The sequence below is a fragment of the Sturnus vulgaris genome, chromosome 7 (assembly GCF_052056855.1).
Source record: "Sturnus vulgaris isolate bStuVul1 chromosome 7, bStuVul1.hap1, whole genome shotgun sequence".
Taxonomy (NCBI): Eukaryota; Metazoa; Chordata; class Aves; order Passeriformes; family Sturnidae; genus Sturnus; species Sturnus vulgaris.
Window position 1 is genome coordinate 32738464 of NC_142249.1, and position 27186 is coordinate 32765649.

General features: G+C 47.7%; 1 protein-coding gene across 1 annotated transcript in view; it reads left to right on the forward strand.

Annotated features, from left to right (window-relative positions):
* The first annotated feature begins 582 nt into the window (after nucleotides 1-582).
* LOC106850468 (TGF-beta receptor type-2-like) overlaps nucleotides 583-27186 on the forward strand; it is a 31551-nt gene continuing 4947 nt past the window's right edge. The window contains exons 1-6 of the mRNA XM_014871802.2: nucleotides 583-893; nucleotides 19567-19717; nucleotides 21492-21694; nucleotides 24674-25464; nucleotides 25577-25718; nucleotides 26865-26992. Coding sequence (XP_014727288.2) covers nucleotides 842-893; nucleotides 19567-19717; nucleotides 21492-21694; nucleotides 24674-25464; nucleotides 25577-25718; nucleotides 26865-26992 — 1467 coding nt within the window. The 5' untranslated portion in view covers nucleotides 583-841. The remainder of the gene's footprint in view (nucleotides 894-19566; nucleotides 19718-21491; nucleotides 21695-24673; nucleotides 25465-25576; nucleotides 25719-26864; nucleotides 26993-27186) is intronic.

Sequence of the window (27186 nt, forward strand, 5' to 3'; positions counted from 1 at the left end):
ATTGATTGTGTTAACAACCAAGAATTCTGAAACATAGAATTCTTCGACGTTTCACAGTTTCCCTTTTGTAAGTGGGATAATATTTCTTACAAGTTTTTGCAGAGCAGTTCGAGATCTTGGGGAGAAAGCTGATATTTAAATGCTCTGTGTTATTATTTTAGGCCCTGATTCAGGAAAACATATATGTTTAAATCCTGCTGCTTTAATGGTTCGCAAGCACCTATTTTAGGCTAAGCTCACATTAATGTGGTCTTTCTGAAAAAGTTGCCCTAAAACTTTTAATTATCCCTATTATAAATATAGCCTGTTGAAGCTGATTTAAAAGATAATTTCTAAAATAGAGGGGGAAAATAGTGAACTAATGGCAGCTCAGCTTATTGAGGCATTACCTTTCGTGCTTTATTCGGATAAAAGCCTCATGCCGGAGTACCCATGCCTTTTTGATTAGATGCATGCAGCAGGCTTTAGGTCCCCTTCAAAGATCCTTGGGCTGTACGGAGCCAGGAGCAGCTCCGCATTGACATCGGGAAAAAAAAAAAAAAAAATCAAACCCTTTTCCTCAGAGCCTGACTTCTTCCCCCCAGCTCCCCCCTCTCATATTTGTATATATTTCGAGAGGAGAGTCAGGCTTAGTTTGTTCATAAACTGCAGTTCCTGGGCGGACCCCACGCACAGCTGGGCTTTAGGGCTGGATCCGCCTTCCCGGCAAGCCGGAGCCGGGAGCCTCGCAAAGAGGGGCTCCGGGCTTGACAGCAGCGACGCAGGAGACTGGCTCCACCGAGGGAGGATGAGCTGGGCAACGCCGTGAACCTGGGCTGCTGGCTGCCAGTGGGGTCCAGAGATGGGGTGCTGGAGGAGAACGCCTCTGCTTTCCTTACTGCTGCTCTCCTTGTGTGAGTAGAAAAATGTTTCTGGTCAGGCAATGTTAAGCAACGTACTCAGAAAGGTCGTTTATTTTTCCTTCCTCCAGCAAAACAGCTAATCTTTGATTTCTCCCCTGACAGCGATTAGCCAGAGGATTGGAAAGAGCAGAGGGTTTAGCTGAATACTCTGCTACGACGGCATGAGCTGCGTATTTCTCTTATGGCGAGGGGCAAGTGATTTCTTGGTGGAAAGTGCTGTGTGCTCGCTTGGAGCAGCTCGCAGATGTCAGTGTTTACAGTGTAAAAATATATATAGGTCAGCATTACTTGTTGGAAGTTTTTATTTTATTGAGGGAGATTAAAAGCAACTGAAGTGCACCGCTGAACGATCTGGCTTCGACAGTGTCCAGATGTGGGGAAGTTTGCAGCTTAGAACTTTTATCAGCCCTGGTTTATGCGCAGAATTAATCGAACTATTAAAGAAGGAAAGAAGTGGGGAGAGGGGGAGGAGAAGTGTCTTTGCAACAACATCTGGTTATTCGGCAAACCTTTCCAGCAGTTACGTAAAGATTTCTTTGTAATAAGTGCCCTGTTTCAGTTTTGATAGCACTTCTTCAATACTGTAGATAAAACCCTCCAGCAGCACTTGAAAATGTGCCCATCCATGGTTTAACTTTTTCTTGTTTATATCTTGATGATTGTTTCATAACAGGGAATGGATTTGTATATAAGTGAGTGTTATATACACATCTCCTAAGTATGTGTGTGTGTCTTTCTGTATATACAGAGCCTATGCATGTGTATACAGGCATATATCTCTACAAAGCATATATTTATATATTTGCATAGACACTACTTTTTAAAGTGAATTCTTACAAACGCAGACCTGGTGCCCTTGCTATACAAATTTCAATGCAACTAAAATCACTTTTTGCTCAAAGTGATGAAGGAAGAGGATTATAACTCCAGTATTTTTGAATCCAAATGAAATCACTGGGGGCAGGGATCTGTATCTGCATTCATTTTACATGGGTCCCCCTATCTACAAGACCAGGGAATAAAAGAATGATCAGTCAGTAATTTGTGTTTAGGCAAACAAAACCACGGGTGCAACTGTTGAAGCTGAGAGAACCAGATGGGGAGATTTAGGACATAGAATCTGGTTGATTTTTCAAAAAGTTACGGACATCTATAGTAATCATTTTTTGTAGATAATACCCTAAAGTGTGGTTTGTGATGTAGGATTCTATACTGATAACATCCTGCTAACTTAATCACATTTGCAGTAGGAATTACTACAAGTTATTATTTAAAGCACAGTCTTGGGTTGTTTTTGGTAAGAAAGAAGACCACTAATTATTCTTCAGAAATACCTAATTTTGGAGTTATTTAACTTATGGTTTCCTTTTTCTGAAAGGCAAGGTTTTAATCTGAAAGAAGCCAAACCAAAACATATCACCATTACTAAGTTCATCTGAAAGGTTATGTGAGTGATATGATGACAAAATTTGCCTCTGCACAGGGTAAAAAAAATAAGCCAGGGCTTGCTCTCTGTGATTCAGCTCACCAGTGATAGATGTTTTCTGGGACTACCTCCACTTCCTTTGCATTTAGTGTTAAGATTGACCCTACAGTCATTCTGAGAAAGTGAAAGTACCCAAGGAGCCTACTTCACATTGGCATTAAAAGAGAAGGGAAGAGCTAGTTCCCCAAATTCCCCAATTGAATATGCACATTCAGCTGTTTTTCAAGCAACAAATAGTACCACTCACCCAGCCTCTCTTTAAAAAGTGACAGTGCTGGCTTGGTGACAGCAGCAAAGTCGCTCCTCTTAGCACAGAGGTTTAGGACTTGTCACACTTGCCATGTGTCTCTGTTATCCCCAAGTAACTCCAGCTGAGCATTTGTAAGGACCTTGCTGCTGTCCCTAAGACTTTACCCCAGGGCAGCAGAGACCCCAGCCTGTGCTCCATGCTGTCCATCTGTGCCTTTAATCTCCAACATGATTGAATGGCCATCACACAGCACATCTGATCATTTCAGCTCATGTGCAGTGGATAAAAGCGCTCCAGTCTGAGAGAACACTGAAATTCGGCTACTGGATTTCCCTAATTCTCCATGGCCAGCCCTACCAAGGCTTCAAAATACCCCTTTTAAAACTTCTACTCAGTGGCAGTGCTTGCTGGAGGGCAGCATTTTCACCTGGCTTTCTCAGCAGAAGGTGAAGACAGGGCTGTAATTTCACCATTGCTAACACAAAATCTCACAGAGGTGAGCAGAGAATCCTTCCAGGACAAAGAGCTGGTGCAGTCCTTTACTTACCTGGAGTGGGAAAAACAGTACAAGGATCATTCAGAACTGGAAATCTGTCTTACAGGGGGGAGCTGGAGGCTTTCAATGTATTTAGGTTGGCCAGGAGGGAGCTGGGAGGTGACCTGGCATCTACAGCTTTCTGGCAGAGGGTTCCCTCTTCTACGGAACAGAGATAAAACAAGATGTACACACTGGAAGCTAAAATGGGGCACTTTTGTGTTAGAGCACAACACACTAAAGTTGTTCCAGCAGGTAGTTACTCGGCTTGGGATGTGGTGGATATTTGTTGCTCAAAGCCTTCAAGACTGCAAGACTACCTGCTTGGAACTCTATAACCTGTATAGAAACTACAGACTCGATATCAGGATTACTGTATTGTGCACATGAAAACACTCTAGCCTTAAAAGTAGGAATTAGGAGGTTTCCTGCCCTGTTTCCTATGAATGTTGGGAAATTATCCCTTGTGCTCCATCAGTAAGGAGCAGGGTTCACATCCAGACAAACAGGCATGGGGCTGAGCTCAGTCACATCTCACAGAGGGGACAGCAAAGCACCACAACCCTGTGAAGACAGCCTCAAGAACGTGAGCTGTGTCACTGCTGTGACAACAGCTCTCAGGGCAGTGAACAGTCCCAGGAGCCTGGCAGAGTCTTTGTGAATCCAACCTCCAAAAGAGGATATGAAACTCCAAACCTGCCAAGGCACATAGCACTCACCGAGAGGGAGAGCAACCTATACCCCGCGGGCTCTGGTGAGGTTCCAAAGAAAGAGAAAGAAGATTTTTGAAATGAGGGGAGGTTGCAGGTCTGCTACCGCAAGTCCAGAGCTCCCAGTTCCTGGGATTTGTCTGCTTCCCCGTAACTTGGTCCCCTATTAAAAATGTTGGTCCGCTAAAATATCCTGACATTTTTTGCCAAGTCTCCTGGGCTCCCTTTGCCATGGTTGATGGCTCTACAGAGAGTGCTTTTGAGGGGCTATCTCCTGGTAGATGGTGGCTTTCTGAAGTCACATTCTGTTTCCTGCTTGCAAAAACTGTTCCCCCAGTGAGCCTCTTCAGCTAAATATATAGAGCGTATAGAATTCATAAATCAGGACAGGGAGCTCCAGGGCTGTCAGAAAAGCATCTCTGGCTTTTGATCTGCTCAAGAAATCTCTGACCTATCCCAGGCTCCTCAGGCAGTTTGTTCAAGAAGTTGGCCTCTTATTTCTGAGGTCACCAGAGCTAAAACCAGAGGTTATAGTGCCACCAAAATGCCAGCCCACTCCTCAGGCAGGGAATCTATTGTGATTGCACCCCAACGCCAATGCATGCAAAATTTAGGAGCACTGGGTCAAACCTGAGCTGGTGAGAGGACAAGGGAAGGAAGGACAAAGGAAGACTCACCCTCCATTTCACAGGAATTTCCAGAAAGGAACTTTGTGGGTCCAAGGACCAGCCAGAGCAGCAGAGCAAACCACTCCTCCCTGGCTAAGCAGCATGTGGAAGTGGGCACTGCCATCCCAGGACACAGGGCTGCAGGACTGGTTATGACAATCTGTGTCAAGCCACACCATGTTTTGCTCTCACATTGATTTAAGACAGCCAAAACACCAAGGAAGAAATTACCACCCTCAAAAAGCTCCAAGGGACTACCAGAGCCCCACATTGGCTCAGTGTAGGTAGCTGGGTTGGGAGCAGGCACAGCATCCCACTGCCTGAAGGAGAAATTTATGCATCCTACCATGAGGCTAAATAAGAGCAGAGCTGTACAAATTCTCCAGTTAGGAAATAAAAATGGAAAACACAAGAAAACCCCTGACTATGCAGAACCAGAGCGCTCTGCAATGTTGCAAGTGCCATGAGACTCGGCAAGGAAATTGATGGCTTATTTTCTATTCACCTTTACACATCTCCAAATCTGATGCTACAGTTTCAGTCCTTTGTGTGAATTAGATTAACTGAAGGTTAAGAAGAGTGGCAGTGTACAGCTATGTGAGATGAATGAACACCAGTATTTCCTCTCCCCTTGCACCTCCAGCTTTGGTCAGACTTGAGACAGGCTAGTCATCAATAAGGCTGACCATCAGTAAAGCTTCACTCTGTATTTTAATATGTGGAAAAAAATACTTTTTAAAATATTCCGTACAACCTGAAATTAAAACACATAATTTTCTAACCAAAAAACCCCAAACAACCAACACAAAACTGATGTTTTCTGGTATTTTACTGGTGTTATCACAATTTAATGAAGGTCACAAAGACATTTTTGTGTACTAGTAGTAAATAAGTTCAGCCAGCTGCAATTGTGATACTTGTTTCTCCCATTAGAGACAGAGTTCTGGACAGATGTATCCCACGTATTCACTGAATATGCAGAAAGCAAACATTGGCATTAAAAACAGGTGACTGGGGCCCTTTATTCTGAGAAAGAATTCCGCTCTACTGCCTGTACTCCACAGCTTTATATTGCTCTGTGATTTGCTCTGTCGAGTTTATTTCCTCAGGACATTGTTTTCCTCTCCCTTTAGTGATAACTCTTTGCAATAACATTTGCTTTCAGCCAGGCTCCACAGTGTTGCAACTTGCCATAAACTAATGAACTCTCCCATAGACTGTCATGTTTTCAAGGAAGCGCAACATCTGATCCTTTTATTAAAAAAAACAGCCCCACCAAGGAGACAAAATCAGCAGCTCCCACACACTCTGCTCTTTTCTCATCCCGAGTTCAGTGCTGTGTGCCAAGTGAAAGCCTCACACTGGAAGGGGCCTCCATGCAGAAGGGAGATAACACCACTGATGGCTGCCTGCCCTATCAAACCTACATTATGTCCATGCTGGACCCCAACTGTGGGATAACATTTCCTTAGGGATCTTCAGGGGGAAGTGAAGGAGTGGCTGAAAGCTGTCTTGGCCCTGCTTGCATGCACATCCCTGAGTTCAGTCGACTCTTGTGATCCTGCCCCTGGAAATGATCTGTAGTGTCCATCAGAGTCATATTTCTTCTTCTTCAGTTGGTTCATCTGATTGTTACATCCCATGTAAGGTTGAAACTTCTGCCAGCTTCTGGTAACTGTCAACATTTTAAGAGAAGTGGGAGAGCCTGCTTATCGTGCAATCCCCTCTGCAGCCCATGCTCCTACCAATTATGAGACTCCAAGACTTAACCTTTCATGGAACTGTTGCACTGCAGTGTTTTCCTTCCCATTGATAAGCCAGGAACAAATTGCAGCTGATTTATACTACAGCAAATTCATCATGGTATGTGGGTCACTAATGTGTCCAGCTGTGACCACAGCTGCCAGGCTATGCTGGATGGAGGGCTATGGCCCATGTGGGCTCTAGCAGCCCAGGGACATGCCTAAACCCAAGTGCTACCCTGGACTGCACAGGATTATTTGAATTCAAGACTTTATTTTAAGGACTCTATCACTATTTGAGCTGAGTGATTTGAAGCAATCAGCTTGAGCATGCTGTAGTTGAGGGGGGCTGATTGCAGTTGCAGCTCTAGTGGGAGCTGAGGTGTGGTTCCAGCAGTGGCAGCTGCAGAGTGTCACTTTGCAAGGTCCTGTGCTCCAGTTCCACCTGTGCCTCTCTCAGAGTGGGCCATAACTCTCAAAGTAGTTGAAGCAGCATCATATTGGACACATTCTGCCTGTGGGAATACCTCTCACCTTCTCACACTGTGGATGGGGATGTTCCCTTTAGCTCCATGTTAGTTACTCCCCACTGGACCCAAAACTCCAATCTTTCTGGATAAGTTGATGTCCAAAGAAAGCTGTCCCCAGCAGCTTCCACCACAGCTCCAGACTCAGTGCTGGTGAGATGTGAAAGTTTCTGGAGGAAATTGCAGACTTCTTTCACTCAGCCTGCAAAGAGCTGCTGTCCTGCCAATGCAGCACACAATGGCAAGAGCTCTGGCCATGCCTGGGAGCTGGAGAGCCCAGGCCTCCAGGAGCATCACACACCCCCTAATGCATATCCTGCACACAAAGCAGCACCGATGTGCTTGTGCCAGCAATGGGAACCAGCACAGCCATGGCAGCCAGCAAACAGGGCTGGTTTATTGCCCTGCTTTGGGGTCCAGGCAGGGCAGAGCCCTGAAGCAATCACCTGAGCTGATACCCACTGATGTCTGATATTGCCCCACTATCCAAATCTCTCCTAATCTCTTCAGTTCCTGCAACATCCCTGTGATGTTCCCTCTGGGAACGACACACTTAGATCTTTGCATCTGGAAAGCCCAGAAACATCTGTTGAAGTTCCTGGCCACTAAGAGAGGCCTTTTCCTTAGATCAACAATGAAAAACCCTGGGATTTTGATACTGATCCCTTTTCCCTTCAGCCATCCCAAACCAGAATGCTTAGCTGTATCCTGCAGTGCCATAGCTCACCGTGCACCCTATCAGAAAGATGGGGTTGCCAATGTGGATTGATACCATGACCATCAGGTGTGAAAATCCAGAGAAAAATTTCTTCACTTTTCCTGCAAAATCAGTAATTCAGGCCCCTTCCTGGAAATGGTTCTTGTGAGTGCCATGACTACAAGTGCTTCTGGTGCATTTACAATCAACACTGGTACAGATATTTCTTTTTAAAGATGCTTTGCTGTTTCCAGGTGGATTGTTTCACAAACTGCTGTCCATGCAGAATGAACGCCTGTGTCCATCTCGAGTGTTTGACTGAGCAGGTTGCCAGTCAATGCAGCTGGAACACAATGAGGAACATCTGTTTGATGTTGCTTGATAAAACTTCCTGCCTTGGAGACTCCAAGCATAAGCATCCAGCATGGAAGAAACTGAATCAGCTGCTGTCTTGCTGCGTAAAGCATTTTTTCCATGCTAGATCTATCCCAAAATTAGCCCCAACGAGTCCATGATAGCAAACAAGACCCTTCTTCTTACAATGGGAAGTGACACACAGACCCATAAGCTCAAGCTGTTGAATGAATCATCCTTCTTCAAATAGACCCAGGGTACAAGCATCCACAGAAATAAGACCAATGGATCCCCTGGGATCTCAGTTCCTGCCATGCCTTTAATATGTCAAAAGGCACTCAGTGAAAGAAAATGCGGACATTCCCACCAGAGGCAGAAGCTATTAGCTTGGGGGTGAGGTGTCAGCAAACATTTACTGTGGTTTTGTATGTAAGCCATGTGCTTACCTGTTGGTAGAACAGCATCATCACATCTGAGCCTTCCTCTCACCCTTGCCAGGGCTATCAGCTCTGCAGCAGGCTGTGGCTTGGGAGACAGCTCTTGGGCACAAGTACTGCTCAGCATATTCAGACTGTGGCATGTCTCAGGAGGTGTCCAGAGGCAAGATGCTGAGTTAGAAAGACAAGGCACTACTGCAAAATGATGGAGCAGGAGATAGTGAATAGAGAACATTCCCCGCTTTGTCATTTCTTCCATGCTGGAAGAGCAGCTTTGCCCCCTGAACCTCATGTCCAGCTGTTGAGTCTCCCTGGAGCTGTGCTGCACTTCTGGGAACCTTCTCCTTCTCCTGCAAGTGGGATCTCTTGAGAGGCATTGCAAAGACACACAAGCTCCTGTTACTTCTATGTGTGAAGAATAACCACTTCAGGCTCTGTCAACAGGACTCTTGGTTCCATTCCTGAAAAAATTCCTTTCCAAAACCCTGGTCCTCCTGCCCTCCTGCCATAGCTCTCTTCTGCTTTAAAAAATGAAAAATATTCAATTTGAATTCAACCCTACTGGGCAGTATATTTTGGTAAGTTACAAGCTCTTGAAAAGATATTTTTAACAGGTGAAGAAGGGCATGAAAGAGAAGAATACACCATCTATTTACACACAAAACATGGGACACTTTAGGAGAAGGCATAAAATTGTTAGCATCTGTAACCCAGGCTAGCCTGAAGTTCCCTCTGACAGAACAAATTACTTAATTACTGTTAGATCTGGCCTAAACGAGGGCAAAATTTGACTACCTATAATAATTTTAGCAGACATAAAGAACTGGCAGCGTTGGAACAAGCTGATGACAGCACGTGGATGGAGAGTCCACAAAACATCCCTGCCCCAGCAGCTTGACACACAATCCCTTGCAAGCTCTTTTTCTCCTTGGGAATCAAAGTAATACAAATGCAAAAAAATACAAACTGGTCAATCATAAGAAGTCCAACCAGAGTCCAATGTCTCTTTGTGGGCTCATCAAAGACCTTCTAGCAGATGGGAAATGGAACGAGAGCCAGGAATTTCAAACACTCCTCAGGAAGTTCATCTAAATCATCAGTAACCCATTTGCACTTAAAACAGAGCTAGCCCTGTTGCCCAAATGTGACCCAGATAATGTTTCTGACGTGTTTACCTATTTGGATGGTATCCTTCAATTTCAATTCCATCTATTCACAGAGGTCCAGGATTCATGCAGAGCCTGAAAAATATACAGAAAATTGAATTCCAGAGCATAATGTGATGATAATAGTAAAAAAATCCTGACTGCTGCACCGTAGTTTTACTTGAATGGCAGTAGTTTAATAGTAGTTGGTAGCAGAGCAATGTCTGCTACTAACTTGCAGCTCATGTGGTTTTGCTACTTGGTTCATTACTGCTGCTTTTTCTGTGTAAAAGGGGAGACTCATGACTGCTGCATCTGAGAATGAACTGCAGAAGCTGCAGTTAATTGGGATATAGGATAGACTGTTGATGCTTCTCAGAAACGAGCAACAAAATTGATAGCAACAGCAGAATGGATTTGGTTGACTGTTGCATTCTGCCATTCAGCTCTCAGTCCTAAAACAACTCTAAAATCCTCAGCAGTTTCTGCAGCAACTTGCAACAAGATGAGCTCAAACCACCCGTGCGTGGCCAGGCGGTGACTCCTGCTCCCAGGCAGTGTGGGAGGTGGGAGAATGGACTTATTTTTAAGACAAGAATTTAGTCAAAACCAGATCACTGCAAAGCGCTCTTCAAAGGACTGAAATCTCAGAGCCCTCTGAAAACGCGGCATGCAAATCCCCGATCATTAGAAGGCAACTTCTCCTGGGGATGTGCCAGCTTAGCCCTCTGCAAGCCCCACTGGCAGCCCACGCACCCCAGACCATGATGTGCTGATAATGCATTGCCTCACCCAGATAACCAGAGGTGCTGGCAGAGCTGCTAAAATTACTTATGACCTGCTGAAAATCAGCATTTTCCCACCTCCTCAAACCCTGAATAAGTGGCTTTGCTTTTCATCAGACAAAGAGGAATGGCACGTTCCCCTCGTGTGCTGTCTGGGCTGGTGGGAGTTGCTGTGGCAGTGGGGCCATGCTGTGATGCTGGTGAAGGTCACCACCCTGTATCCATGGTTTTCTCTTGGACTGACCCCTGGCTGTGGGGTTTTTTTCCCTCCCAGGCACTTCAGGCTGTGCTGCTGGCTTGGCTTGCTCTCTCTAGGCTTTTCCAATACCACACAGGGTGGAAGTACAGCAGAATATAGGAATAAGAAAGAAATGAGGACATAGGAGCAATGAAAGGGACTTGTTGCCAAACAACGTTGCACCTTCAGAAACAGGATGGCTGCAAAACTTGGTTTGTGTCATAGCTCCCCTCACCTGACATTCATAGCCCAGTGGCTGACAAATGCCTAAAGGGATAAGTACAGGTATTACCAGGCAAACTCACACCTGCCTTTGTTTGGCATGGTCATGGCTCTGGAGGTACTGGCCATAATTACACAGCAACCCACAACATCCAGCAGGAAGGGAATAAAAAACCCCAAACCCACTCCTAAGCTGCTGTCCTGGGCAATGTGAGGGATTCCTATGCTAACCTTCTGCTCTAATCCTCAACCCTCCTTCAAGCCATCTTTTCAAGGATGGATGCAGAGCATTTGTGCTCATCTTACAAAGGAATAAACTAGCATCCAGAACAGGGGACAGCCTTTAACTTTTGAGTTTTCTCCTTGTTTTAGAACAGCTTTCCTCATTTAGTGAGACAGCACAAGGATAGGTGCAGTGGTGACACCCACACAGAGCTGTGAGCTGGCCCATCAGCATTGCCCTCAGGGCTGCCCCATCCTGCCCCTTCACTACACTCATCTGTCCTTGGATCACAGCTTGGTGCCACCTTTATGTTCAAATTCCAGCCCAGCAATTGGCAAATGATGTTATATGGTCCATGAGCCCAGTCAGTTTTAATACAGCATTTCGTCTTTATTGGACTTAGCTTCTTGCCCAGGGGAAGCAGGTGCTTGGCTGCCTCAGGGACTTTCTGAAAAATAATGCAAATAACATGCAACCAGGTAACCCCCAACCACCAACTTCACTGACATTTCAGTGAAATGTGTCAGTGAAGTGGATCCAGAAATACACACATCATTTTCAGAAATTGCTGAAAGTTTGAGAAACACAAATGAAATCGTGCAAAGCCACTACTGTTTTATCCATTCCACATTCCCCTATCCTCAGCTCAACGTCTCTGAATGCAAACTGGTGTTAATGGGAAATGCTGTCCATGACACCAGAAAGCAAGTGCAAAGAGCTTGAGTTCAGAGTCTAATGGGGGTATGGTTTTTGCCTCACCTGATATTTACAGGTCCTTCAAAAGCTCAGCAAGTGCAGAACATCTTCCTTGTCATGTTGGGCTGGGTCCTGCTGGGCTTCAGGACCTCAGGACTGCAGGGTTGGCTTGTCTGGTTTTTCAATCTTTAATGCCAAACTTTCTTTGGTGAGTAATTTTCACATTTTGAGTTCCCCAGCTGAAAGACAAAAAATAGACAAGTGTTATACATTTCTAGGCACAGGAGAAATCAACAAACTTGCTTAAAAATATTTAAGTAAAATAAACTTCATCTTAATAATTTTTCCTCGTAACTCACTGTCATGTTCTATGTGCAATTTTTCCGTAACTCTTTTCTGATGGGTTGCATGAGAGCTTGGATGCAAATGAACCACGAGGAGATGGGAAAGATCCTTCAGGAATTGCTCTGCATGTGGAAATGAATTTCAGTTTACCCACTTCAGAGCAATATTTTGTTTACTTTCCACTGACATGAAATCAGCCATGATTGCATCGCATGCGGGATTGGTTAGCCAGTTACATAATGCTTAATAAATCCAAGAGAAATAATATAAAACACATCACCCAGTCTGGGAAGAGGAACAGTATCTCAGTCAGTGTCACCAACCCTCCTGGGCCAGGCATCAGTGAAGCTGATCCAGTGCTGGGGGTTGTGCTGTTGCATGATAAATGTGATCAGGAAAAATGCTTGTGGCACGTGTGGAGGCTTTGAAGACAGACAGATTATGTGTGTGATGGTAAGGGTCTATCCAGGAGCAGAGCTCACACCCTCGTGGAGAGGGCAGCTCTCCCCATCCTGCAGGGCAAGGCAGGCACGTGCTCGCACGCCCAGCTCCAGCTGGATTTGCTGCTGTGTAAGGAATTACCTCACCCCAATAATGCTCCTCCGAGTACTTTGTAAAATCATAACGGCCCTGTAAACAGAAAGAGCCAGATTAGGTGATTAATTATTTACCAGATATTATTTCTGCAGTGGTGTGTGGAGGAGAGTGAATGTTTCACTGGTGGTCCCCTGGGAATGGGAGGGAAGGGAGATGACCCAGGATGGGGCTGCCAGGCTAAACACAAAACGGTGATGCTGATTTAAACCCAAAAAGAGGGTGAGGAAGACTGAAGGTACCTCTGGCCCTGCAGTGCCAGCTCTCTGTCTCTCCCAGGAAAACTGTCCAGCCCACAAGTGTATTGGTCCAGGCACACACCACTGCTCTGCCTGGAGCAGCTCTTGGCCTCTTTTCCCACATTTCCCCGCCTGCTCTGCTCCCCCGCTTTGCTTCTAGTCCCAGAGGAGACCTGCTGATGCCTTCACCCACGCTGTGGCTAACGTCCAACAGGGGAAAAGCTGGGGAGGAAGGGGTTAATTACTACAGGCGCAACACAAGCCAAGCCTGTAAGTGACTCCCTATTGCTATTTCGAAAAGAGGCTGCCTGGAAAGGGAAAGGAAAAAAAAAAAAGAGGTTTACTTTACAACCATCATTATTTCATCTGCAGAGTTTATACAATGGAAAATAAAAGCCAGGGTATGCGAAGTCAAATCATTTCTGTTTCATTAATGGTATGGAAATCGTTTTGTTTTTATAGGGGAAAAACAAATGTGAACTTGATGTGTGTGTGTGTGTCTATGTGTGTGTGTGAGCATGCAACTCCCTTCATTGCAAAGGGCAGAGCAGTGAAATCCAGAAATAAAAAATGACTCACAGGCCGTAGGACCTATGAGTCAGTTGAGCTGTTGTTGTTTTTAAACACAAGCGAGAGCACAATATGGCAAATAATTGCCCCTGCAGCGCCCCCGCCGCAGGCATCCCCTGGCCCAGGGACACAAAGGGCTGTGCCCTGCCAGCCCCCAGCCCTGGACACCCACCGGAGCGGGCATCCCCACCCCAGGGACACACAGGGCTGGAGCAGGGGTTGTCCCAGCAGGAGCAGCCCTGGGGGTCAGAAAGTGAAATCTGTGAACGAAACTTGAGATCCGGTCAGAGGGGATGGAGGAGACAAATGGCTCCGAGGGCAGATGGAGGAGCGCAGTGCCGGAGCGCTCCCCTGTCCTCACCCAGACATCCACTGACCAAAATCAAAGAGAAGCTGCTCTGCCAAATTCTCCCTGCCAAGTGCCAGGCATCTCCCCACTGGCTCCTGTCATTTCAGCTTGCCTGGATGCTGCTGGCTTTGTTGGGGCACAGCCCTGGGGTACCTCAGTGTGAAACATCCACAAGCCTCAAAAGCATTAGGGTGTGCCATTGCACTGATACACAGAAAACCTGTGAAAGGCACCCGAGAAACACCGGAGATTACCAAAGCAGAAGGACGGACAGCAATCTGCAGAGCTTGTCCCTCCCCTGGGTGAAGTTAGATCATGATGTAATTTAAGCATCTGAAAGAGACTGGAGAAGCCTGCTGTTATGATCCATACCCAATTTACTTTGTAATGGGACTAAGCAGTATTTGCTAAACACTGAATTTAAAGGGATATTTTCACAAAGGAAAAACAAGTGGTAGAATAAGTCAGTTACCAGTCTGTTTGAAGAAGGTCCAAGCAAACCAGAAATGTATACTGCATGTCTTCCTAGCACTGGAAGAACTGGTGTCTAAGACAGTCAAAATCAGTCCTTTTTTATGCACCAGGAAGCTTTTCTGGCTCCTTCCTTGCTCCATACTGTACTCTGCCAAATGCAGTATTTATTATGCAGGATGATGTGGGACCATATACCTGAGGGTGGAGCCTGGGTTGGTTCCCTGATCCAAATGCATCACTGATGGATTTCCTGGGAGAGCCAGTTGCTTGTGCCTTGCAGAGGCAAAAACTGGGATATTAAGTTTTCCCAGCTCCATTTGGTCTACTCTACCTCTCCTAGGAAGATATAGTGTAAAACACATGGATGGAGAAGAGCAGCCTGACACTAAAAACCTCTTTGGTTCAGGAGCTGAAAGCAGCACCAGACCCCACCACTGGAGAACAGGAGTCTGCTGGAGGAAACTGAGCTGCATCCAAAATAGAAGTACAACACTTTGAGGTCTGGTTCTGGGGAGATTCTGCAGCACAGCAGGATGCTGCAACTAGATCAGGCGTTTTTCGACAGGTCAGATCTAGCTCAAACTGACTGCAAGAAGTCTGGGATCACTGTTCACAGGCCATGCTGAACAACTACCATGGGAATTGCTGACCCTGCACAGAATCTCCTGCACAGAATCAGGGCATAGGAATTACTCTGATGCCCATCTGTGGCACTGGATGTTGCATTGTGGAGGAGGCAGCTCAGAAGAAACCCGGTGATGGGGAACACCTGGTGCTCTCACACGGGTCAGCGAGAGAGCAGAGCACATCAGCTCTGCTGTTGGATTAATCTTAAAAACAAAGTACTGCATATAAAAGGGAAAGAATTTGTTTGTTCTCATAATAATTTTATGAGAGGCTCTGTTGTTGCATGCTTGTGTCATTAACCATGGATAAAAGCCCAAAGCAAAACCTAATCCTAAACCTGGCAGCAGACGCAGGACACACCAAGGAGCCCAGGCTCACCCAGGTGGGAAAGCAGGTCCCAGTGCAGGTTGTGTTTCCATCAGGGTACCTGTCTGGGGTTTTCAGAAATAACAGGGCTGCAGAGCTAGTTAGAGCTGCTCCCCAGTCCTGTGTTTAAGTGCACTGCTGATTAGAGAAAGCAAAGAGCATCTCAACTAATCTCTCTAGCCTTAGCCTCTCCCAGTGCAAAGCCTGGGGATTACAGGTTGACTGACTTGCATGGAAAAGATGATGCAGGGGCTCCCAGAGCCACTACAGTAACAGCAAGCTGGGCAGCCCTTTGTGATTGCTGAAATAGTGTCAGCCCCATCCTGGGTGCTTGGAGATACACAGAAAAGAGGGGACAGACTTCACTGTAGAACATCTGAGACCTAAAAAATATCAATTTTTCTTTGTCCTTGAGAAAGACAAGCAATGTAAGGACAGTTATCCCTGCAAGACAGAGCACGATCTGAAGGTCCTATAATGGAGGTCCCGTGTAACAAAAGCTTTGGTCCCCTTCCACCTTGGGAAGGGGAGCACTGGGAACAGGGATAAGTGTCCTAGCATTTCACTCCAAACACATTCCCTTAAGCCCATCTTGTTTCGCTGTCCCAAAGCAGCATGTCAGGGAGAGTACTTGAGAACTGAAAGTGTTAATTCTGCCCCTCAATGGAAATTCATTTCCTGCCTTTGCTTGGGCTATGAGATGCTTTCTCCTTGCCTGTAACAAATGTGCTGTGCCTGCACCCCCAAGCACCCCCAGCTTGCTCCTTAGTGGTTCCTCCTCCTTGGGGACCACAGTGTGGGGAAAACTGGAGCCAGAGTTAGGTGCTGGATGACCCACCTGCTCTCTGGGGCTGCAGTGGTAGAGAGAGGCTCACAAAATCCCCCCCATGCTCTTACAGGTGCAGTTCCTGCTGGCAGAAAACTCATCTGGCTGCTTCTGTAACTGCAAAGATGGGACGGGGGTGAAATTCTCTCGGAAAGCTGTTTTCAATGTCTCTTGTATGGGGAAGAGGGTGGGTTATTGACTACAGCAGGGGTGTTTCCATGGGCTTTGCAGGTGGCCAAGCAGAGGTTGTGGATGCCCTGTGGGCAAAGAGAGGCTAGAGGGCTGCCCTGACACGCAGGAAAAAATATCCCGGTGTCCTTGGGTGGTGGTATCACCCCTGCTGCTATTGCAGCTCACACACAGGCACTTCTGGCATCATTTTTCCTTTATTCCCTGACTTGAAAATCATCTCATATTCTCTCAGTAACCTCTCTGGGGTCCCAGTTATAGATACCAGAAGATTTGATCCTGCTCTCGTGCACAGGAGAACAAGCCTTCCTATTGATGGGGAGCCAAGCTCACTGTGAGCCCACCTATTGGTGACTTCAAACCATCTCTCCAACTGTCGTTCCACAATAACTTTGACTAACTGTACTATTTATTGGCTCACATCACGTCCTTATGGCTTCAATTTATTTTTGGAAAACTCAACCCACATTTAATTAGTTTATAGTTTGTTCCAAGTTTTGCTTATCCAGCTTTTTTTTTTTTCCTAACTTTTTTTTTTAAGTTTGTATTTTGATGTTTAGCATTTGCCTTGGCAACATCTGGAACCCGTTTATGGAAGTGTATTGTTACTTTTACTGCTTGTGCAGCTTTATTAAATCATCCAACTATTAATATTGAAAGTGTTCATCTGGGTCTAATCAGGGCCAAGATGAGTGATGTGGCAGTTAAGCTGTACCTAAGAGCTAATGGTTCAAGGACACACAGTCCTGAAGAACCTGCAGTGGGCTTTGTGCTCTTCTTTTTAGCTTCCTAGGACAAGAAAGAGGTGGGGGGTGAAAAAAAGAGATATTTCTGCTCTGTCCTTTCTTGCAGAGCAGATAACAGAATCACAGCCTGAGTTAGTTTAGAACAATTTGTCTCCAAAGAATTTTGTCCAGTTACTGCTTTATTTCTGGATCTTGTTTCCATATTTAACTCTTTCATCTGTCCTGGCTTCCCCTCTGCACAGCACAGCAAGGCAATATCCCCACCACATGCACCAGTGCATTACTGGCAAGTCTGACCTTCTGAGATCTCAAGCAAACTCTAGATATAAATAAGTAAATAACATACCTGATGGGTATAAATATAAAAATAACCAACCTCATCCTGCACCAGCAACATCCACAACCTGGATTTGTCCTTTTGTTACTCTTCTGTAGAGCCTCCAGGTATCCCTGGGGTGGTGATGCTGAGCCAACCCCACATCAGCCTGCTGCAAGCACAGCACAAGCTGTGGTTGGGTTGAGTTGAAGGGGTGGAAGAGGAATTATGGCAGTGACATCACCAGAGCACAGGCCTGGGTGTGCTAGGGCTTGGGTTTGGGGTGAGAAATCAGTTTACCTTCAATTCTCTGTTCCCATGAAATTATGCAAATGGAGTTTGTAGGGTGCGGTGGCTGTCACTGTAGGTTGAAGGCTGCACACAAATTCTGGGCTTGATTTCTGTTCCACACCCAAAACTCATCCTCTAGTGGAGTTTTGTCTCAGATTCTGCAAGCCCTGCTCTGGCAGAGCAAGGCAGGGAGGTGAGGGTAGCTCACGCTGGCTGCAGGTGCTACAAATCCCAGCTGAAGCCATGGTTTCAGTAGCTAACCCTGAATGAATGTGGGAAACTGGATCTATTGAGGTCACCCACAAAACATCAGGGTGCCCCAGCAGCGCCAGAGCAGCCTCGTGGATGGGGGGATGCTGAGCAAGAGGTTGTGAGAAGCATCTTCACCTACCCTGCTCCCTCAAAACCTGGCACAATACAATCCCCGCTGAGCTGCATTTTAAGCCTGGCATGGGTCATTTAAACCAAAATTTCCTCCTTCCAGCCTTCAGATGCAACAGGCTTTTCCTCTGCCCCCAGGTTTTCCCCCACCATTAACCTTGGCCCTACATAGAGGGCCATGTGAGCTTGTAAACGGTTTATTTCTGTGTGGGAGCCTTCCAGCAGTTCTTTATGACTGTCACAGGGAGGGGGGTCTGGGCTGGTGAGGGAAGCAGAGCAGGCACATGGGCTGCTGTCAGAGCAGCCTGCATGCCCTGGATTGGGGAGCAGGGAAGTTAAAAACCACTTTTTGCTGTTGGGACAGAATATGAATTAAAAAGGGTCCATGGGCTCAGCTTGATGGTCACAGATGTGACCACCAAGAACTCAGGAGTTCCTGCAGGTTGCTGACAGACCTGGGGGTGTCCATGGCTGTGCTGGATCAGCAGGGCCCTCCCTGCAGGGGCTGAGGCTCCCCAAGCCATCGTCAGGGATTTTGCAATTTTTTCTTCTTCAGACTTTCAGCTGGTGATGGAAAACCCTGTGAGAGCTGTGGCAGCCTAGTGAGCTATGATTGCCCCTTCCACAGGGGCTGGGAGCACCCAGCACTACTGGGTGGTTCAGGGACATGGCAGTGAGAGAACCATGGATGGCCCAAACCTTCAAAAAATTAGCTGCTGTAGTTCAGGTTCATACCTGAACACTTTAGAGTGCATATATTTAAGTTTTTAAAAAAGTATAAATATATATTTCTACATAAGCCACTCAGTGGCATTTTTTTTTAAAAAAGACATTTAGCAGCCTTAAGACAGGAAGTTTAAATTTAGCTGGGATTTATCCCTTAACCAAGCATGGTTCATGCACCCTTTCTATAAAAATAGAGATAATGTTATGCCTGTGAGATAGAGACAGAGCAGCTCCCCACAGGCAGGAGTTATTCCTGCTGCTGTGGCAGATCTGAGGCTCCAGGGGTGGGAGAGCATCTCCTGCTGGGATGGGGCACGTGGGAATCCTGGAGGGAGCAGCCCGTGTTGCCCCAGAGCTTGGAAAATCTTAGCCACAGACGCTTGGGGAGTGGGTAGCAAAGACATTTCCCAGCTTGGCCTCATTGAATAAGAAGGGGAAGGACGAGGAGAGAGCAGGAGAGGAGGGAGCTGTCCCAGCCTGGCCGTACATCCTCCCCAGCACCTCTCTTCCTGCTGAGAGGGGAATAAATGAAGTCTTCAGGCACACAGAGACCGGGAGATGTCCCTTTGCCAACACCGAACGTACTCGGGATGACGGGAAATGCCAATGGGTTATAGAGGAAGGAGCAAATTTGCCCTTGATGGTAAATGGCACGGGAAAAGCAGAGATGAAATGCGATTCTCTGCGGTTTCCCAGGCTTTTGTCCGGCGGCACCTGCCGGCAGCATTCCCCCATCTCCTCTTTGGGATAACACAAAGCACAATGCACTACGCAACGGAGAGCAAAACAAAAGCTTTAAAAACATGCATGGAGAAGCGGGGTCAGTGGAGGCTCCGTGCCCCGGGCGGTGTGAATCCCTGGGGATGGTGGCCGTGGTTTGTCGCTCACCGCAGCCCCGCTCTGCCCGCAGCCTGCAGCGCCGGCGCCCGCCGCAGCCTCCAGACCAACCTGTGCAAGTGGTGCGACTCCACAGCCCCGGCCTGCGAGGACAAGGTGTGCTACAGCAACTGCAACCTCAACTCCTACTGCGAGGACCCCTACGAGATCTGCGTGGCAATATGGTAAGAGGAAATTCCCTCCCCAAGGGCAGATGGGGGGGGAAAAGGGGTTCATGTGTGTACCCCTGTGCTGGCGTTACTGCCTGTTGCAGTCATTCAGGAGTTTCTCCTCCTCTTTCCTTGACTCCACTATAATTAAAATTACAATGCACAGTAAAAAAATAATTTGGTCTGCCCTGTAATTAGTACCAGTTTATTTTCTAAATAAATTAAGCTTTTGAGTGACACAGAGTGTGGCAAGTTTGCTGCAGGACCTATAAACTCCCATAAACCTCTGAATTTAGCTTTACAAGCTGAGCCCAAGGGCAAACCAGCAACCCTGACCTCCAAACGTATGATGTTGTCTTGTATCAGACGGGTGAAACCTTAGTTCACAAGCACCAAGGTCAGTCCCCATCCAGCACATGGATATCAGAGCGGCCACCACACTGGGGTTAATCCACTGGGTTTAACCCACCTCTTTCCCATCCCCTGGAAAAAGTCCTTTTCTGCTCCTGTGAGAGGTGCCTGGACAGGAAACACAATCTTGCATTTCAGGCCAAGCACACAGTGCATGGTTTGGCCCAGAGGAGTGCCTCCCCCAGCTTTTTGGTCCCTGTGAGCAACACTAAAAAAAACACCCATTTTGGGTCTGCCCAGAGTGATTTTCCTCCGCTTTCCCTTTTAATTTGGCTGCCAAAGTGAAAGCCAGCCAAGCACTTATCGCTAGGCTTTATCTCAACCTGCTAATTAGCGTGAATGCTGGATGCCAGCTTTCAGTAGGAGTTTGCCTCAACCTAATTGTTGCATTATGGACTTTTAAAAAGCAAAACACAACAAGAAACCCAAACAAACAAACAACAAAATCCACCCCCTGCTCCAAATTCCCCTATGCACACATGGTGAAGTCACCTTAAATCCTGGGTAGATAACCCAGTGTGTCACTAGGTTTTTCCCATTTACAGCTTACATGTACAGGAATATTCAAGGCCCCTGCAGCAGGAATCCCCATGCCAGGGAAGCAATCCCACGGCACAGGAAGGAGCTGCACCCTGCACTGTGTATTGGATGGGGTGAGGCAGCTATGTAGTCACAAATAGCCTGCCAACCCCCCCAGCATCTCCTAATCTCCTATCCCATTCTAAAATTCATCCAGAGAATAAGATCCCTGCAGGCAGGGCTCACTTCCAGGCCAGCCCTGCTGCTTGCCTCTCACTTGCAGAGGCATATGTGGATCATCCAAACTTGTCCTGAGTAGGTATCTCAGTCACAGCAGCAATTTTGGCCTCATTGCTCCTCCAGGGGCCCAACCTTGGCAGAAGGGATCTCACCCTCCTAGGACTCTTCAGCTGGGAGCTCCTCTGTCAAATTACCTGGCATCCCTAAGAAAATGTGGAGAATGCTGAAACTGGGGGAATTCACCAGGGAGAGGGTGACAAATTTAGATTTTTTTCCTCAGCTTTTATGTCTGACTACCCAGCTGACCTCAAAGACATTATGAAATCTCTCCATACCTGACCACACCATGTCAGGAGGCAGAGGCTGTCCCTGGAAAAGTAATGAATGGTTGTCATTTCTTTGAATGTACCCAGGAGTAGTTGCAATGCTGTAGCCCGTGCAGGGCCAGTCATCCCCATCACTGGTCCTATCAGTACAAGTATGTAGAATTGTACCAGAGCCACTGCACACAAATCATTCCCTACACAGCTTGAAATAAACGATCTTAGAGCTGGGTTTGAGGTGACACGAGGGCCAAGCTGCCAGGTTAATGCTGTGTTGGTTCATTTGTCATGTGTAGGAGGCAGGACAACGAGAGCATCAGGATCAGCACGCTGTGCCACAACCCCCAGCACCCCATCGAAAACCTCATGGTCCCCAACTACAACACCTCACGCTGCATCATGAGCCACCAGCCCAGCGAGGACAGCATCATCTACATCTGTGGCTGTGTGGACGAGCAGGAGTGCAACGACAAACTCATCTTTGAAAACCACACCAATGGTGAGTGCTTTTGTTAATGTCATTTATGGGGGGAGCAGCACCCAGCACCAATGACAAATCCCTTGTATTTCCTGCAGAGTAAGAGATGCAGTGGCAGAAGAGGTTCTTTTGTCATCTTCTTTGACCTCCCTATATAAAAGCCAGTTAAAATCTCTACCCCCAGCATTTTGTCTGTGGCCAAAGCATTCCTCACAGCAATACCTCCAGCTTTTGTCTGGAAACATCAGGTGATGGAAAATCCACCATATCTCTCAGTGGACCGTGCCTTCAACACAGGGGAACCCAGGAGCTGGTGTAACCTAGTGTGAGTGAAAAGCTCTGAAAGCTTTAAATAAATTGTGTCAGAGCAAATCCTACCCCAGAACACAGCCACAGGAACTGCTGGCATCCCTCATGGTTGTAACCTGAAAAGGTAGAGATGCTGGGGCACAGGGCTGGGCACACAGCTGCTCTCCTGGGAATTCCTGTTGCAGTGTTTCCCCCAGGAAGGGACAGCTGGAGCCACCTGGGTGCTGAGCACACACTTGAGAGTGGCTTGGCACGCTGCTGCACGTGGCTGGAGATCCAACGGGAGCTGTAAATCCACAGAAGGGAAAACTAAGAGGCAGCTCGTTTCTGTACCTCAGGAGGGTCATATACTTTCGAAATATTTCCAACTAGGGACTTTGGGGGCTTGTGTAAACCTCCTCAACTCCAAGTGAACCAGGTTTATCCAAGTGTCCCTTACAAATCCGACCTGTAACAAAAGCAAACTGAAACACCTCCAGTTTTCCATAATCATAGAACAAGGAGATGCTGAAAATGAGCCTAAGCAGAACCTGCAAGCCAGTGGCATAGCTTCTTTTGAAATATAAGGAAAAAAGAAAAACATCACATGAAATGCAAATTCTCTGAACAAACAAGCCACATTAATGGAGGCAAATGATGCTAAATTTGGCAGTTCTTTGCTGCTTCCCCAGCCAAACATAACAGGTACACACACTTCTAGGGAGAGATAGTCAAATCCCAAAGCTGATGCTGAGATATGTAATTTCACACAAAAATGACAACTGGCTCATTGGAAATGCCGCCCCCAGCAAAGGCTCCATAACCAGCCTCCTCCTGTCAGCAGAGCAACAGCAGAACTTTAACAACTCTCTCCTCTTAGATATGGGCCAGGGGGCCAGCTTAGGCATACCCCAGGCTCACAGACCCCATTCTTTCCATCCTGTCCTTCTGCTTTAAGGGATCATTTGCATTCTAAATATTAATTTATGGTCATATTCAATGGTATAGACAATTCCTGATCAGAAAAATATGTAACAGAGATAAGCACTTCTCCGGAAGCTGAAGCAGGCAGATTTTTTTCATTTCTCGATTCCTTAAGCTCTGCTTTCAGGTCTGGGCTGCTGGGTGGCATTGCCCTCACATTAAGGGTGCAGGGGACTCCATCAGAGCTCAGACACCACTAATGAGCACACAGAGCCATAATTTCCTAAAGCTGTGCACGCAGAAGCCCAAGTGAGACTTTGGGAAGATGCTGGGTAGGGTGGAGCATGGCAAGTCCTTTCCACCTGTACTCCAGCTGAGCCTGGCCCTGGAGGTCCACATCCCCTCAGCAGGGATGGACAGACCCACACGGCAATGCTTGACAAGGTGTGGGATTACAGACCTGTGATTATTGCCAGATAATTACATTTACTCTCTGTAGAAGGGGTCTAAGCCCTGCTTATCCTGTGTATCTAAAGACTTCCATCAGGAAGGGGCATCCTCATGAAGGAATTTCCTGAAGTTGTGTTAACTTCCCCTTTTTGGGACTTGTGCACGCAACTCCCTTAAAAATATCTTCTCTTTCTTCAGAGTTTCAGAGATGGGGTCCAAAGCATCGGGTAAATCCATTAAAGCAGTAGGTGATATCCAAGCCCAATGCTTTCCAAAATAAACATATTCCTGAGTTAGTTATTGATTTATATCAGTTTAGGTTGATCTTGTGGTTTAAACCTGATGCCTATTTTAGAAACGCTTTCACAGCCTTGCAGAAATTAGCTGCAGCACATTTTTTTGAAATTTGCCAAGGAAAATAGCTAAATGCTCTGTTTTTCCAGAACCTGAATTATGATCTGCACACACTGAGGTCAAGCAGCAAGAGTTTTGCTTATGGAATGATTCTTATCCCTCTTCCCCTGGGTTATTATACTTGGCAGAAAAACCTCTGAGTAAGATTTTACTTGAATATCTCTACTGAAGTCAGCATGTTTATTCCAGGAATCACGAACATCAAAGGATCAGGCAATTATATGTTGTGTGAGGGTTATGGCTTTGTGTGCGTGCCCTCCTCCGACAATCTGAAGGCCAACAGGGGGTTTAAAGGAAATAAAACAAATGCAGCCATGCCCTGGTGATTGTTGGGGTTGTTGTTGTAATGGGCTGAGGAAGGAGATGCCAGTACTGGCAGACAAGTGCTGAAATGACGCTCCTGTGTGCTAATTGTCCTGCAAAGCATCCCGGCACTCCCCTGCGCTGGGTGGTCCTGCACACTGCCCACCCCCAGCATCCCTCCCGGCTCTCTGTGTACCACAGGGGTCCAAAAAAGCTTCAGCCCCAAACCCCCTCAGAGATTTGCTGTGTTCGAGCCTTGCCTAGGATTTATCATCGTTATTTCCAGCCAAACTCCCCTTGCCACGAGCGCAAGCAGCACTTGGGACCCCCAAAACGCCCTTTGCTGTCTCTTGTGCCATACTTCCAAGTGATATTCTTGTCCCTTCCAAGTGATGCTGGCCTGTGTTCTGTCGATAACTGGAGCTAAATTTGAGACCAAAACCGATCATCCCCCTTGCTAAGTGCCTACATCTGGGTTCTGTGCCGGGATGAGCCCTTGTGCGGCCCCGCAAAGGGCTGCGCTCCATTAACAGCTTTGCATATTTTCCTCCTCCGCGTGATGAAAACGAGCTGTGGCAGACGGGCAGCAGCAGCACCTCGCCTTTGCTTTCCTCCCCTCAGGCTACTCCATGCTGCAGAGCAAAGAGGTGATCCCGGTGGCTGCCATCAGCCTCCTGCCTCCGCTGCTGGTGGCGGTGATGATCACGGTGATATTTTACCTCTGCCGCACACAGAAGCGACGCAAGAGAGCCAAGGCGTGGGGTGGGAAACAGGGACAGCCCCCGGCGCTGCCGGAGCCGGGGAAGGCAGCGGAGCGGGAGGAGAAGCTGTCGGTGCTGATGGATGAGAGCCCGGCCGGCAGCAGCCGCCCCGCGGAGCTGCTGCCCATCGAGCTGGACGAGATGGTGGGCAAGGGGCAGTTCGCCGAGGTGTGGAGGGCCAAGCTGAGCCACAGCCGCTCGGGGCAGTACGAGACGGTGGCCGTGAAGATCTTCCCCTGCGAGGAATATTCCTCCTGGAAGAACGAGAGCCAGATCTTCACCGACACCAGCCTCAGGCACGACAGCGTCCTGCAGTTCCTCACCGCCGAGGACCGGGGCACGGGGCCCCGCCGGGAATATTGGCTCATCACCGCCTACCACAGCCGGGGCAACCTCAAGGACTACCTGTCCCGCCACGTGCTGAGCTGGATGGACCTGCAGAAAATGGCTGGATCCCTGGTGAGCGGGGTGGCCCACCTGCACAGCGACTACACCACCTGCGGCCGCCCCAAAATCCCCATCGCCCACCGCGACATCAAGAGCACAAACGTGCTGGTGAAGAACGAGCAGGAGTGCGTGCTCTGCGACTTCGGCATCGCCATACGCCTCGACCCCGCCCTCACCGTGGATGACTTTGCCAACAGCGGGCAGGCAAGTATGAGCCACCAACCCTCTCTGGAGGAGCCTTTGCCAGCCACCCCCATGTCCTGCGGCCAGAGTCCTCGCCCACCCCTGCTAATGCCTCTCTCCTCTCTGTGGCCAGGTGGGCACCGCCAGGTACATGGCCCCGGAGGTCCTGGAGTCCAGAGTGAACCTGGAAGACCTGGAATCTTTCAAGCAGATGGATGTCTACTCCATGGCCCTTGTTTTGTGGGAAATGGCCTCCAGATGTGAAGTGGTAGGAGGTAGGAGCATCGCACCCGGGTTGCTGTGTGCCTTTTTGCTCCCTCACTCTCATATCCCAGCTGATAGCACCAGACATGACTTGGGGTGGCCCAGGTCTCTGCAGGGCTGCCAAGAGCTGGTGACAGGTTCCCCTGCTCTGTGTGCCATGGCTTAAGGGGGGTGGCTCAGTGGTCAAGGAGCAGGACAGGACCCCATGGGGATATCTGGTCAAGCCCCTGCTCAAAGCTGAGGAGCTGCCAAGTCCCATGGAGCCTGTGCTGGTGATGTAAAGCAAACCAAGCAGCAAGAGCCAAAGGTGCCTCCCCATTCTCAACCATTTTTTCCTTCAGACAACACCAGAGAGCTTATGCTTCAATGGGGACTCACAAACCCCAGCTTCTGACAGTGTGACACACCCTGTCACCTCCCAGAGCCACATCCTGGCATCTACAATTGTGTGTAGCAAAACATTTCATTAACTGCCCTGGAGTTAGGTCCTGCCTGCCTTCTGCCTGCTCCCATTTAGCCTCCTTCCCTCTCCCACCTACTCACAATAGAAGCCCATAGAACTGCAGGAACCCCCAACCCTCGGCCAGAAAGCTGCTCCCTGCAAGCCCCGTGGTCAGAGGCCCTTGCCTGGTTCAGATGCCCCATGCATCCTTTGTTCCCAAGCCAGCATTCCCATCTCTCACTTGCATTCACATCCAGGCAGAAGCTGGCAGAAAACAGGGTGGTCTCTCATCTCTGCCAACAGCCAGTTTCTCCTTGGTCTTCCACGATATGGGGTTGCTCTTCCAGGAGAGCCATTTCTCCTCTAATCCATTCTTGGCCTGTAGCAGAAATCTGGAAATTTTTGTGTCAATCACCCCTCCCATCCTTCCCCAGCACAGTACTTTCTGCCTGCTCAAATTGTCCCACCCAAAGACAAACCAGGTCCTTTGTACTGCATCTTTTGGGGTTAGATCCTCAGTGCTGTCTCTGAAAAGAACTTCTATGTGAAAACCCAGCACTGTATTTCTGTGTTCAAATTCTCAATTGTTTCCAGATCTGCTTATTTTTTTGCAGACTGTTAAAAACCAAATTAATTCTCATCCGGTGGGCCATACCAAAACAAAGCAGGGAATGCATTACAAACATCCTGTAATGCTGCTGTTGCTTCCTTGCAGAAGTAAAGAATTATGAGCTGCCTTTTGGGTCCAAAGTCCAGGAGCAGCCTTGTGTGGACACCATGAGGGACATTGTGCTGCATGGCAGGGGCCGGCCTGAGATCCCAAACAGCTGGCTGGTGCACCAGGTAAGGAAGGAAAAGTGGGCAGAACTCCTGGGATCTACTTTTAGTTCCATTGTGGATGGCTGGGCCGGCACAAGTTCCACTGGACTCATTTCCTTGTCACACAAAGGCCACACCAGCCATGGGCACAGCTTGTGTTGATCAGTAGCCACGGATCAGGAAGTTGTGAATGGCAGGTGATGGGTTTCAGATATGCT